Raw genomic sequence first — 13,415 nt, forward strand, 5'->3', positions numbered from 1 at the left:
GTTTCCACATTTAGTTAAATTCTGGCTGTATTTTCCTCACAAACTGAAACCTGTAGTTGGTTCCACAGGAGAGGAGCCTGATAACTAAAAGATCTGCCTCCCATTCTACTTTTAGAAATTCTGGAACTCAGCTGAAAGCTTTTAGCTACAGTTTGTGGACTTCCTGATAGTCTTGAAGTAACAAATGCATGGACTAATTTCTCAGCATCACCCCTGGACAGGATATTTCTAATTTTTGCAATATTCCGCTGATGAAAGAAGGAAATTCTAGAAACCTCTTTGATATGGGATTTAAATTACAGGTCCTGATCTAAAGTAACACCAAGATTTTTTACTTTATTATCTCAGATCAATTATATCCTATCCAAATATAGTGAGTGACTGACTAATCAGCTTGTTTTCAAAGTCTCTGGTCCAAAGACTATAACTTCTGTTTTGTCTGGATTTAGAAACAGGAAGTGAAGAGTCATCCAGGTTTTTATGTTTCATTTCATTTCATTTAACCAGCATCACTTCCTTAGCATTTATTCTTTGAATAATGTTGAGTACACCCTGAATAAACTTCATAAACAATTTTCCAAAATAAAAGCTTCTGTCAAACAAAATTGTTCCTCATTGGGCTAACATGGTTCATGTTCAACAGGAAAAATACTAACAATTTTTGTCTATTAAACCGAATTGATACTTTCCTCATTCAAAATTTTACATTTTAATTTCATTTCTCACATTAAACAGCAGGTCAGCTCCAATAAAACATGGTTGTTTTATTTATGAGAAATAAAATAAAAAAACAATAAAAGATATATTAACAAAATTATTTCTTAAAAACTGTCCAAACCTGTAACATAAATCAAAGCATTTGTTCTCAGCTGCGCACCATAAAGACAAGGGAACTGATAGGCAAAATTCTCTAAAAACATAAACATTTTTTATAAGGGTTTATAAATCTCCTGCAGAAGGAGTTTCAATGACTCAGTAGCCAGGTCATAAAACAGAAAACGGCTCTTTTTAAGATGTTTTGTTTTCACAGGTAACAAATTATTTTGCTGACTGAAGCAATGTTAGCTCAATCACCCGCTTTAAACCTCTCCTTCACACATGACTTAAGATATGACAGGTCAAAGTTCAAATGACAGACTGCTGGGTACAGTGTGTGCCAGACAGCTCCCAGGTCAATGTTAGAGTACCAGACAGGTTTGGAGCGGATTTGGCAGGATCTGTTGGTTAAGAAATCCGGACCAATGCAGCAGTATCTTCACACGACTCTCCCATGTTTATATTTCAATGTTTCATGCAGCAAAATTCACAGAAATGTCCAACCATGCCTACAGCTTTTTAAGGCGGATGGATCGAAGCTTAAGAATCAGCTCAGATACCACTTGAAGTAGCTTTTACACAAATATTAAAACATATCTGAGTCACAGAGTGGTTAGGAATTAGTCACATTGTTGGTAGGGGTAGAAATCCAGACACCAGTTTAGTTAAAGATCTTCCTAAATCATCCACTGGTCCTGGTCTTGTTCTGCTCCTTCCATGTCCACCTGAATGACAGAAACAACAATTGATTCTATCGATTTTTATTTTTATCAGAAAGTCTTTTAACTAAAACTAGAGTCCTAAGAAATGCAAATGAGAGAGATGTAAATAAACACACCTCATTGATTTCCCCATCATCAGGCGACTCATTGTAGTCATTCATCTCGTCCATGTCCTGCATGTCTTCTTCATCTTCTGAGTCTTCCTCACTGTCTTCCTCGTCCTCGTCATCCTCTTCCTCCTCCTCTTCATAACCTGTCTGAATCCATTAAAAGAAAACCAGAGTGAACTGCAAGACTATTTATACCCTTTTTAAAAGAGATCTGAAAAAATGTGACAATGCATTGTTTTATATTCCACCATAGGCCTGGCTGTACTTTCAGTGTACTTGTCCAGCATGGAGGCAGATAGGGCTGCAACTAGCGATTATTTTGCAAATCGATTAATTGGCTGCTTTAGTCCGTAATGTAGCGCAGCCGTTAAGAAATGTTATCTACCAGGGTTGTCCTTTAATTACCTACACCCATTGTTGTTGTCATCAGTCGCTGTTCTCTGATTTGCTTCATCTACGTGGAAATTAAAGTAAGTATTGTTGATAGTTAAGAATGTTGTTTAATTAGTAGAATATATTGGTGTCATGCTGTTGTGTGTACATTTTCTAGCTACTAACTTTAGGTTTTTGTGCGTTGCATCTTTTGAGAACAGAGTTTATTTGTTCCAAATGGTAATAACTGATGTTATATTATTATTCTTTGTTTAGAACCACACAGTTCTTTCAAGTGAGGAATAAAGAGAGATCAGGCTTGTTAAACACAATTGGAGGGTGACTGGATTCAATTTGGACTTCTAATTAGGCTCACTGCAGTGATTTAAACATTTCAAACAGCATAACTACAGTCCATATGTTTTACCTGTGTTAGGGCCCACCTTGCAAATTACAAATGGGGCTGTATGGTGGTCCTTTTAGGCGTGCAGTTGAGCCTTTTCTTTTTTCATTTTTACACAGTGGCCTTAACAACTATCTGTAATATTTTTAAACATTAAGATATTTTTCTATAAGAAAATGTAGATTTTTTGTTTTTATTATGTGATTCAGCAGAATACCAAGCACCCATATATGGATGCCATAGTCCTGTCCCAGTTTCAAATTCTCAACCCAGTTGGTTCTTGTCCTTCAATACCATCCAAACTGCTAATGAATAACTGCCATCAAATGAAAGCACAATGAATAGGGATGCTCTGATCCGATACCTGGATTGGATATCGGCGTGGATATTGACTAATAAGCCAGATCGGATATCATAATTAGATATCAGAAATCCAATCCAGCACATTTCATGTGGAAGCATTATTTCTTTCCCTTTACGGATTCTTTGTTAATAAATAATATAAATTACATTTATATCTGTATTAATTTGTTACATTTTTTTTAACATAGTTTATGTCAAAGCTAAATCCCTTACGCACATGGCACTGATATGGTTCATTCATTGAACATTTGAATCAGATCAGTATTGGATATCGGCCTGTACACTCAGCCCAGGTATCGGTATCTTAATAGATCTGAAAACACTTGATCAGTGCATCTCTGACAATTAAACCATTTTTTTTCTCCCACAATGGAGTACGTAGCCTTATTTATATGTCTGTAGTTGTTGGATGCCCTAGAAATAGACTACGCTTAAACTGTAAGTTAATCCTATAAAGCAGAGGTCTTCAACAGGTGGTCCCCTTGGGGGTCCACAGAGGTACTCCATGTGGGTTGAGAAAGTTTTGGTTGATTAGACTTTTTTTTAATATTCCCCGTTGCAATTTTTTCCACTAATTGAATTGTCTATAAATACACATTAACATGAATTCAACACACTGTAGTAAACAGTTAGATGGAGGCAGAAGATGTCTTTCAGTCATCAATGCTCACATTCAGCGACACACAGGAGCTCTTTCAAGCTGTTTCAACCTGTTCCATCAACCAGGAATCAGAATCAGAAATACTTTTAATAATCCCAGGGAGAAATTACTTTCGTTACATTACTCCATCTGTGATAGAGTGACTATAGGACTAGTTTGATGTAACACTATTTCATACACTAATATATAATCAGTTTGGGGGTCCTTGGCCTAGAAAACGTTGAGACTCCTGCTATAAATCAATCAGATATTTCTAAAGACAAATGGTTGCACTGGATTTAATTAAGGATTATCTGAAGAACCAGGTTCAAGGACAAGGGATTCTACTTTTTAGTGTAAAGCAATGTCAAATTCATGTACTTTTCACTACTGAGTTGTTCTGCGGCAGAAAGTCTCAGCTAAATACATGGCTGTAAAGTATGAAAGAGTGACAAATCCATATCTGACACAAGGAAACATAAAACAAGAACAATCTAACGTCTCCTGTTACCTCAAAGATGGGTTTCCCGATGGGCATTAAGTTGTTGTCTTTCTGCGCGATGCTCTGTAACTGAGGCAAGCAGAGAGGATGTGTTAAATCAGTGATATATAGGAGAAGAGAGGAAGACAGGGAGCAGAAACTGGATGTTTACCCAGTTTTGATGCTGCTGCTCCTGCTGATGCAGCTCCGTCTCATCCACACAAGGCCGGTCCAGGTTGAACCACAGGGACTCGGTGATCCGTGGGAGCAGCGACGGAAACAGCGTCGACATGTCTGTTAGAGAATAAACACCAATATAAGTCCGTGACACTTTAAGTTTGAGCTTTAACTCGGAAACATACAGGAGCAACAAGTCATCAATGAATGATTGGAAAGGTTCTTTCTCTTTAAAGAGTCTCTGTAAAACTACCAGGGTATCCAGAAATTCATTCATCATTACCTTTTCGTGCCTTTAACTCTGTATCTTTCCGTTTCTCTCTGTTCCTTCAAAATAATTCAAAAACAACGGAAACCGGAAGTAAATGGTGTTCATCTTTAAAGTCTCCCTCAGTAAAATTTTCGTTCCCATTCGAGAATTAAATCCGCGAAGGAAATAATGTGCTATAAATGTGTATTTTAGCCTTTTATGTATTTTTCTAATTGTTTTAAAACGTTTAAAATTATTTAAACGTCTTAAAAATGTCAAAAGCAATTTTTTGATTTTTTTTTGTGTTCTAAACTCCCTTTGTTTTCTGTCTTGATTTGACAAATACATAAAAGGCTAAAATACACATTTATAACCCATTTGGCCATGTATATTGGTATATTTGTTTCAAAATGGAATAAAGAACACAGCCACATTTTATAAAGGAGGATAAACATATTGCTTCACTAGTTACATGAACAACATGTATGCAAATAAAAAAAGGCTTAAAATTCTACTTACTTTTAATAAGCATAGAAAGAAAAAAATCGATAGCTTGCATTTTAGAAGTAGAAAAATTTAAATGTTCTAAAATTATATTATTTCTGCATTTTTTGTTCCTTTTGCATGGTGCATTATCCGTTATTACTACAATTTCTAACATAGATGAGAATGTAAGAAATCATTTAGTGTCTTCACAGATTGATAAACCTACATTGTGATGTTAATGTTTCATCCCAGTCATATCATAATGCCACTCAGATAGATGCAGCATAAACATCTTAACTGCCTCTCTTTTCCTCTAATGACTCACAACTTCTATATATTCAAGCTTTTTCATCAAGCACTTGGATCAAAGAGGGAGGGAGAACAACCTTGAGATTGGTCAAATTATCTACTGCAGTAGACTATGTCATAAAAGCTCAGATGATCATCCGTTCTTGGTATATTCAACAACCAGTGACCCAGACTTTGGACTTTGTAAAAAATATTACTTAATAGCTAAGGAGAGTTCCATATTTTCCTCATATTAGGGGCAACCTTGTGCTTGGTCACACTTCTCTCCCAGGGAGCCTTACACACGTTTAAGGATAGATGTGTGTTTGGCATTTCCTGTTTTGTCTAAAGAACCGTGCCAGAGTTTAACTGGTGGTGACATTTAACGGATAACTTTGTCCAGATAGAAGCTTTGCAGAATCTGAAAAGGTAAAATATTTTTTTCCTTTATTGCATTTCATAGTAAGTGTTAAAGTGGACATTCTTTAAGCAAGGAGACAAAGTATGATCTAGTTGGCTTAAAGTAAAAGTTTTGATTTCATTCTCTGGACACACCTATAAAGGGTTGAATTGATCTGTTCTGCTGCAGAAATTTAGCATATATTTTTAAATCAAAATTCTTGCTTTGTAGCAATATTTTTATATGCTCTTACATGTTTTATACATTTTGCAACCTTGATAGATTATTTTGTTTTTGTGTGTGTTTTACTCATAAAGGCATGAGATGTGAAGAACATTGCGTTCCAAACAAGAAAAGTATTTATATCCTCTGATTTGTTATTGTTGTTTGCTCATATTACAACAACTAGCATCAATGTATTTTATAGTTTTTTTGTGGGTATGGTGTGCATCTGTTTTACAAATAATAAAATGTTGTTATTTATACAACAAGTATTAAAGGCACTGTACAAAAGGCATCAGATTTAGCAGAAATCAAGTCAATTTGACCCAACCGTACAGAAAAAGTCATTTACATATTGTCTAATTTGATCTCAAGTATAAAATAATGCTGTCAAGGTTGGTTTGCAACTAATACTAGTAAACATATCTAACTAAGGAAAATAGCTGGTTGTGTAAAATCACCAACTTTGCAGGATTCATTCCCTCTTAATGAACATATGAGGTCAGCTTTGAATCATTAACTTATCAAGAATGTATGTGGCAACAGCAGCCATCTGATACAACTAATGAGGGATTTGAAACAACAGAGCAAACATACAAAATGCAAAGCAATGGTCCAGAAGTAGTTTGTAAAGAGAGGTAAAGAGTTAATGGTAGCACAAAATGGCTTCATGGTTTAAAATAGGAGGGAAATATAACTGAGCCAACCACAGAACAAAATCAACATGTTGGTCATAAAACTTGAAAACAAAGCTAAAAAAAAATAAGGCTTAATAGCTTCTTCTCTTATCTGACCAAGACATAGAAAAAACACCCTGGACTGAGTGTTTTCAATCAAGCTAATGGAAGAATTGTTATGTTATTACAAAGTAATTAATAGATTCCAACATTGGTAAGTCATAACAGTTTATAAGGTGAATTGGTAGACATGCCTTTAGATTACTGTGGAACTTTGAAAGGTACGGCTGTTGTTTTCATGCTTTCATGGCCATATGATAAAAACCTTTTTGTTTCCTGTTCTCTCCAGCCATGCTGCTGTTCCTGGCCTCTCTTGTAGCCCTCTCTAGTGGTGTCCTGTCTCTGGATAAACTAAACATGTGTATGGATGCAAAGCATCATAAAGTGGCGCCTGGCCCTGAGGGAGCACTGTACTCTCAGGTTATAACACAAACCGTTTTTTACTGTCTCTAAGTTCTTAGGAGGGCTAGATTTCTAAAGTGAACTATGATCATGATGTAACTTCCCCTTTGCAGTGTGCTCCCTGGCGTGATAATGCATGCTGCACTGCAAACACCAGTGAAGAAGCCCATGAAGACAACTCCTACCTGTACAATTTCAATTGGAACCACTGCGGTGCAATGAGTCACAAATGCAAGCAACATTTCATCCAGGACACTTGTTTCTATGAGTGCTCGCCTCATCTGGGACCTTGGATACAACCTGTGTGTATTGTCGAAGTTTTTGCCTTTGTGTGTCTGTGGGAAAGTAACACTAGATGGCAGTAAAAGTATTCAACCAAACTAAAGTTAATTTCAATCATCCGGTAGTTTCAAAATAATCTGAAATACTTTATATGTTTCACAGCTAATTAGACAATATTAAAACGCATACATATATTTATAAAGATTTTTATATACAATATAAAATGTCTGGTATACATAAAAAAATATCTAGAAATATGCAAATATTCAACAAAAAGGAACAAAAATGTAAAATCATAATAATCAAACTTCACGGTAAGCTGTTCTAAATAAAAATAAAAGCAATAAAGGTGTGAATAACTTTTTAAAAGTGTAAATTTTTGAAAAATGCCTTGATCTTAGTAAGAGATTTATGGTAAAACAAACTTGTAATTAATAAAAAAAAAAAAATCTATCAGTCTGGAAAGTTGTATAATACCATTTTAAAGCTTTCAAACTTCAGTAAAACACAGTGAGAGCCATAATCCACAAATCAAGAAAACACAAAACTACAGTCAACATTTCCCAGAGACACCAACCCACAAAAAAATTCCAAGAGCACAATGACAATTCATCAGGTAGCTTAGAACACCTAAAGCACTGCAGGCCGAACCTGCCTTTATAAATTACTTAATAAGAAACGGAGTGAGTAAAATAAAATAAAGACAAAAGTACCACTAAATTAACAAACAAAAATTAGGAAAAAAAAGGTCTATGAAGGTGCGTGTGCAGGTAAACCTGACAGCAGACAGTTGTAGTAGATAATAATGGTCTATCGCTAAGTTGCAGGAAAAGGATCAAAAGCAGACAGAAAAAAAAAACTAGATTTAAATCTGCAAAAGAAGAGTGAGATAACTTTAAAAATGTTGTTCATATTCAGAAACTGCTCTCAGTATTTTCCATTTGAACATGCAGGAAAGAAAGAGCTGCTCATAATGCAACAAAATCAGAAAAAGCTAACTTTTCTTTCATAAACCTATGATGCCTGAAGGCAGGGGTGTAGCTACGGGGGGCTAGGGGGGGCCATGGCTATGTGGACGTAATTCACCACCTGTGGAACAAGAGTTTCCTTCAAGTGAAATGTCCAAACTGATTTTATTATTTAGTTTTTCTATTTGTAGTGGAACATTACAACAAAAATATCTAAATTATGTTTTCCCACATCATTATACTAACAAGGAAGATGAATAAAACAGAATTGCTCTTTTCAGAAATAGTTTTTGTGTTTTGTGGGGGAGAAGTAAATAGAAAAACAGTTTGCTTCTTGCTGCTCAACCATTTTCATGGTACATACAGATAATAGTTGAGTGAAATGGCTGATACTGAAGCTAACTTAATACATAAATATTAGAAGTGCAAATGCACAGCAAGAGCACAAATATTAGCATTAGGTCAGCACATCAGAAAGACTGGCATGTGGGACAACCAATGGATAAGATGATCCCCTGGAAGCCGAAAGAAGATACACCTTTAACTATACCTTTAATTAGGACAGCAATGTGTTTATCATAGAAACAAGAGGTAACAGATGTAATTATATTTAATGAATCAGTTAATATATAAAAAAAAAATATATATATATATAGAATAAATCTTTTATGTGCTACACTTTCACACAGGCACCAAAAGTTAACGTTAAGCTGCTAATTCTTGATTCATTTCAGGTGAAAATTAGTTCTAAAACCCTCTGGGCTGGTTTTATTGTTTGGTGATCTGAAAGGGAAGAAAATACTTATTCACATCATTGCATCTGTTTGTTGAAAGACAATGCATGGCTAAAAAGAACATTTTTCTGAAGCTTTTCTGATTTAAGGTTATAACTATGTAAGGAATACTCAAATGGTCCAAGCAGCATTATATTGGTTAAATTCTTCAGCAGGAAAGTTTACATTCAGGTTGAGGCCCAGTTGTTATTTGAAATCATTCCGGCAGTTCAACAAGTGTTTCGGATCAGCTGCAGTTTTCGTTTTTAGAGGAAACAATAGATCTAAGAATCCTTAATGAAATGAATTTGGATATCTGGAAGTGGACCAATCATGGACCCTTGAGGGACTCCAGGAGTGAGGAAAGCTGTAGATGATAACTCCCTCCAGTATATTAAACATCACTCTCTGCAGGACATAAACCAATGTAGAGCAGTTTTTATTAATCCTCCCACAGAGCTCCATTTGTGCTATGGCCAGAAAAGCTGCTTTGAGATCTGAAAGAACTGACTTTGTCACAACTACTTGACTCTGTTCCCTAAAACCAGATTAAAATGTTTGCATGATGATTTTCACCCAGAAATAAATCATCTCTCACAATTCGACCAGCTGTTTATGCCAGAGATGAGTGATAAAAATAAATAAATAAATGCATGTTGTGTTTAGGTGGATCAGAGCTGGCGAAAGGAGCGCATTTTGAATGTGCCTCTTTGTAAGGAGGACTGTGAAAAGTGGTGGGAAGACTGCAAGGACGATTTCACCTGCATGACAAACTGGCACAAAGGATGGGACTGGACCTCTGGTGAGACACACAGGAAGCAGACAACATAGACCACAGAAGGCTGATCATAGCTGGTTAAATGTTTCAGACAATAAATAGAATTGCAACTCCTTTAAATTCCTCTATGGTACTTTTATTTAAATCTTCTAATTTCTCCTACAGGCACTAACAAGTGTCCTACTGGCAGCAAATGCAGGAAATGGACTGAAGTCTATGCAACACCCAAATCCATGTGTGAACAAATCTGGTCTAACTCCTACCTTTACACCACCCTTACCAAAGACTCTGGTCGCTGCATGCAGCTCTGGTTCGACGGACCAAACCCCAACACTAAGGTTGCAGAGTATTATCTCAATACCGCCCACAGGGACCACAGTTTTTCTCTGACAGCGCTGCTCTTCCTGACTGTCACATATTTCTTTGTACAAATGTACTAGCATTGTGCCTATGGAATATCCTTCATCCCAATGCTGAATAAAGTGTTTTTTAGCACATATTTGTGTTAATTATGTTTTTGTAAATCATTGATTTTCCCTCTACTTTGTCTTAATTTTGAATATTTAGTTGTGGCTTGAAGCAGAATTTGATAAAATAAGAGAGAGAAAAAAGGCTTAATAAGATGTTTACTTTGATACTGCAGGCATTCAGTTAAAACAAGTATAATAGAACCTCATCATCTTAACATGATCCTCTTTTAAGTCTCCTAATTAGAGGTGAAACATCAAGGATTTCTGCTCTTATCCCCTGATCCTAAAGCGGTGTAGTTTATCACTGATAGCTTTCTTTCTATACTTACTTTTTTGTCGTGTTTAGGAACAAATTCAATATAGACAGTGGAGCACCTTCTCTCAGATAATTTTAGAATCACAGATGATATCTGGAGAATTGCTGCACTTGTTGGCATTGTTGTGTTGCAATCTTTTGGGCCTTTGTGTGTGGAGTTTGCACATTCTCCTGGTTCTTGCATGGGTTCCTCCTGGGTATTCCTGCTTCCTCCCACAATCCATAAAAATACACACTATTTTCACTGGTCAATGTATCATGGCTTAGTGTCTCTTTGATGGCATTATGAATCACTAGTGACCTAGCGAGGGTGCACCTAATTTTTCACTGATGACTGCCAAACCCTGCGACAGTGTGAAGCACCCCACTGGCTTTTATGAACGCAGCCAACTGTTATATTGTTAAAGCAGCTGAAAGCCAAAACAATTTACATTCCTTTGACTTTGATGCACAAGCACCAGTTTCTGTGTTTGTGATTAAATATGGTGTGCATTCGTGTCACCATCGCATAACCAACTAAATCTCTGCAACCATAAGCATAGAAAAAACAAACTATGAATGAGTGCAGGATTACACACATTCTCTGTCATTCAGTTAAATGTAATTATTTCCAAGGTCTCTGTATAATATGAAAATATTCCTTTGAGACATACCTGGCTTCCTCCTCTAGATTAAAATAAAAGAATTATCCATCATAGTTCAATTTGTTGCACAAAAAAGGTCTCGATTTAGTTGTACTAGGATTAGGATTATGCTACATATTTTTAATGATCTACAGCTACAGATAAATAAAATAAAGGTAAAACTAAAGTTCTGATTCTGAAAACCATGACTATGAAGAGCCTATTAGTGTGGAAACTGCAAATCTACCCTACAGTCAGCACTGAGCAAAAAAAACTTCTCTGTGCTGGGGCCCACCGATCACTCCGTCATGAACACCCATGGCCAGCTAGTGGTTAGTGGGCTCCAGTGCTCTGTAATTATAGGGTTTCAGTCCCTTGGGTGTGTTTATATGAGTTTGTATATTTAAATAAAATATCCTAAGAATGTTTTACATTCAGTTACACTTATCTCAGCCTTGATTTGCACCTTTGTGTGTTTAATCACCTTATACCATTGCTTCTTGGAAGCATCATACGTGGCAGTACAACATTATGTTTTCTGTTGTTTTTTTTTCTTACTGGCTTGTTTTGGCTTTTTTTGCTTTTCTGTCCAACTCTGATCTTCAAGATCTTTAGTAAAATGTTAATCGCAGACAAAGAGTAAATACTAAGAACTAAGTAAATACTAAAATTAGTTACAAAATGAAGATTCCAGTTATTAGGGAAAAAAGGAAACTAAACCACCGATAAACCTATTAAGCTGCTATCCTTATGTTTAAGCAGCAACTACTGTTAAGGCTTTGCAAGAAACTAGCAGGAAGTGTTTTAGCTGTGTTGGCCTACTTTATTGTTTTTGAGGCACTCAGAAGTAAACCACTCATAAGGTGACAAACTAATGCTATATATTTTCTTGGGTATTTTCTGATAGAGATCAAAATTCAAAGTTCGGTCATTTTTACTGCAACCTGTGCAAGTCCTGAAGCATCTAAGCAACCTTTGACCATTACACTCCCAACATCTTATGTGACAGTTTGAAATTGCCTTTCCTTATAATACATTTGGACTCACACAAGACGTTCCAGTTTTCTCACTTAATTCAACATAATATTCTCCTGAATAAAATTAGATTTTTACCTTGGAACTCTCCTGTTGATGCAAGTTTGCCCTGTTTTTCTCATATTGTCGAATCATAACCATGGACCTTAGCAAAGGAAGAATAAAGTCGAATTGCTCGTTAAGTTTAGTATACCAGCCTTTCCTTAGAAGGTTGCTGTTGTCTCTATCTGTGGCCTGCCCCTCTCTCTCGCTGGGCCCTTAGAGCTCTAAAAATTGCTTCTGCCACATAGATTTCAAATAAAATATTTCTAATCTGTTCTTAAATTAGTTTAGATTGGTTCCATTTTTAGATAGAATTCAACGGGTAGAATCTGGACTTTCTGAAGAAATCTGGTTGCAGAGTTATATTTTTTGTGTTGGTCTTACACATTAAAATCACAATAAAATAAATCATGAATGTTTTTTTGTTATAAGGTGACCAAATGTGGATAAATTCAAAGAGAGATTAATGTTTGTATCGCTCCTGTAACCATTGATTTATCCATCAATATGTGTGCTTGGGACAACATGTGACAACTCTTTTGCCTAATTCTCAGAATAAACACATATAAAGACATTTAACACATGTTTTAATTAAAAAGAGCTTTCGTTTTGGTGGCAAACGTTAAGGACCAACGTTGGCCAGTTGGACTGGAACAAATTTCCACAGACAAATGCCCTCTTGACTCAGTACAGGAGGTGGGAAACAAAAGGAGGAGAATTAAAATCTCTGTTGTGAATAATGTGTCCCACCCCATGCATGAAGCTGTTGCAGAACTGGAGAGCTCCTTCAGTGACAGACTGCTGCACCCTAAATGCACCAGGGTGCGTTATCACAGATCCTTCCCCCCAGCAGCTGTAAGACTCTATAACCACCACTGTTCCCAAAAACCTCGATAAGTTGTTACATTCATGCTAATTTTGCACTGTTTCTACCTTATTCAGTTAAATAACATGCTGCTGTCATTTTGCACAAATCTGACATTGCTGCTATTTTCATATATCCATTACTATAAAATTATCTATAGCTGTATATTGGATATTTATTCTCCAGGTGCACAATTTATATATTGTTAAAACACTTTACAGTACAGTATTTTATGGTTTATCTTTTAACTCTTCAATATTATGTTATTCTTATACATTTTTCTTAGGTCCATATTTGTGTGACCATTTTTTCTGTTATCTTTTTGCCTCTGTAAACACCAGAATTTCCCCATTGTGGGACAATAAAGGGATTTTCTATCCTATTCTATTGTATT

The 13,415-nt window shown here is 35.9% G+C and overlaps 2 protein-coding genes across 2 annotated transcripts; one reads left to right on the forward strand and one right to left on the reverse strand.

Annotated features, from left to right (window-relative positions):
• Nucleotides 1-744: 744 nt before the first annotated feature.
• On the reverse strand, nt 745-4,467 carry anapc15 (anaphase promoting complex subunit 15). The gene is made up of 5 exons (XM_038267882.1): nt 4,368-4,467; nt 4,080-4,201; nt 3,938-3,997; nt 1,655-1,795; nt 745-1,541 (listed from the first exon to the last, which is right to left on the reverse strand). The coding sequence occupies exons 2-5, from the start codon at nt 4,197-4,199 to the stop codon at nt 1,494-1,496; spliced, it is 369 nt and encodes a 122-aa protein (XP_038123810.1). The 5' UTR covers nt 4,200-4,201; nt 4,368-4,467; the 3' UTR covers nt 745-1,493.
• An 874-nt stretch (nt 4,468-5,341) lies between these two features.
• On the forward strand, nt 5,342-10,169 carry folr (folate receptor). Its single transcript, XM_038267894.1, has 5 exons — nt 5,342-5,537; nt 6,757-6,887; nt 6,983-7,171; nt 9,559-9,694; nt 9,836-10,169. Exons 2-5 carry the CDS (start codon nt 6,759-6,761, stop codon nt 10,108-10,110), a joined length of 729 nt encoding a protein of 242 aa, XP_038123822.1. The 5' UTR covers nt 5,342-5,537; nt 6,757-6,758; the 3' UTR covers nt 10,111-10,169.
• The last annotated feature ends 3,246 nt before the right edge of the window (nt 10,170-13,415 follow it).

This window comes from Cyprinodon tularosa, unplaced genomic scaffold, assembly GCF_016077235.1.
Source record: "Cyprinodon tularosa strain WSP-4 unplaced genomic scaffold, ASM1607723v1 ctg69, whole genome shotgun sequence".
Lineage (NCBI taxonomy): Eukaryota > Metazoa > Chordata > Actinopteri > Cyprinodontiformes > Cyprinodontidae > Cyprinodon > Cyprinodon tularosa.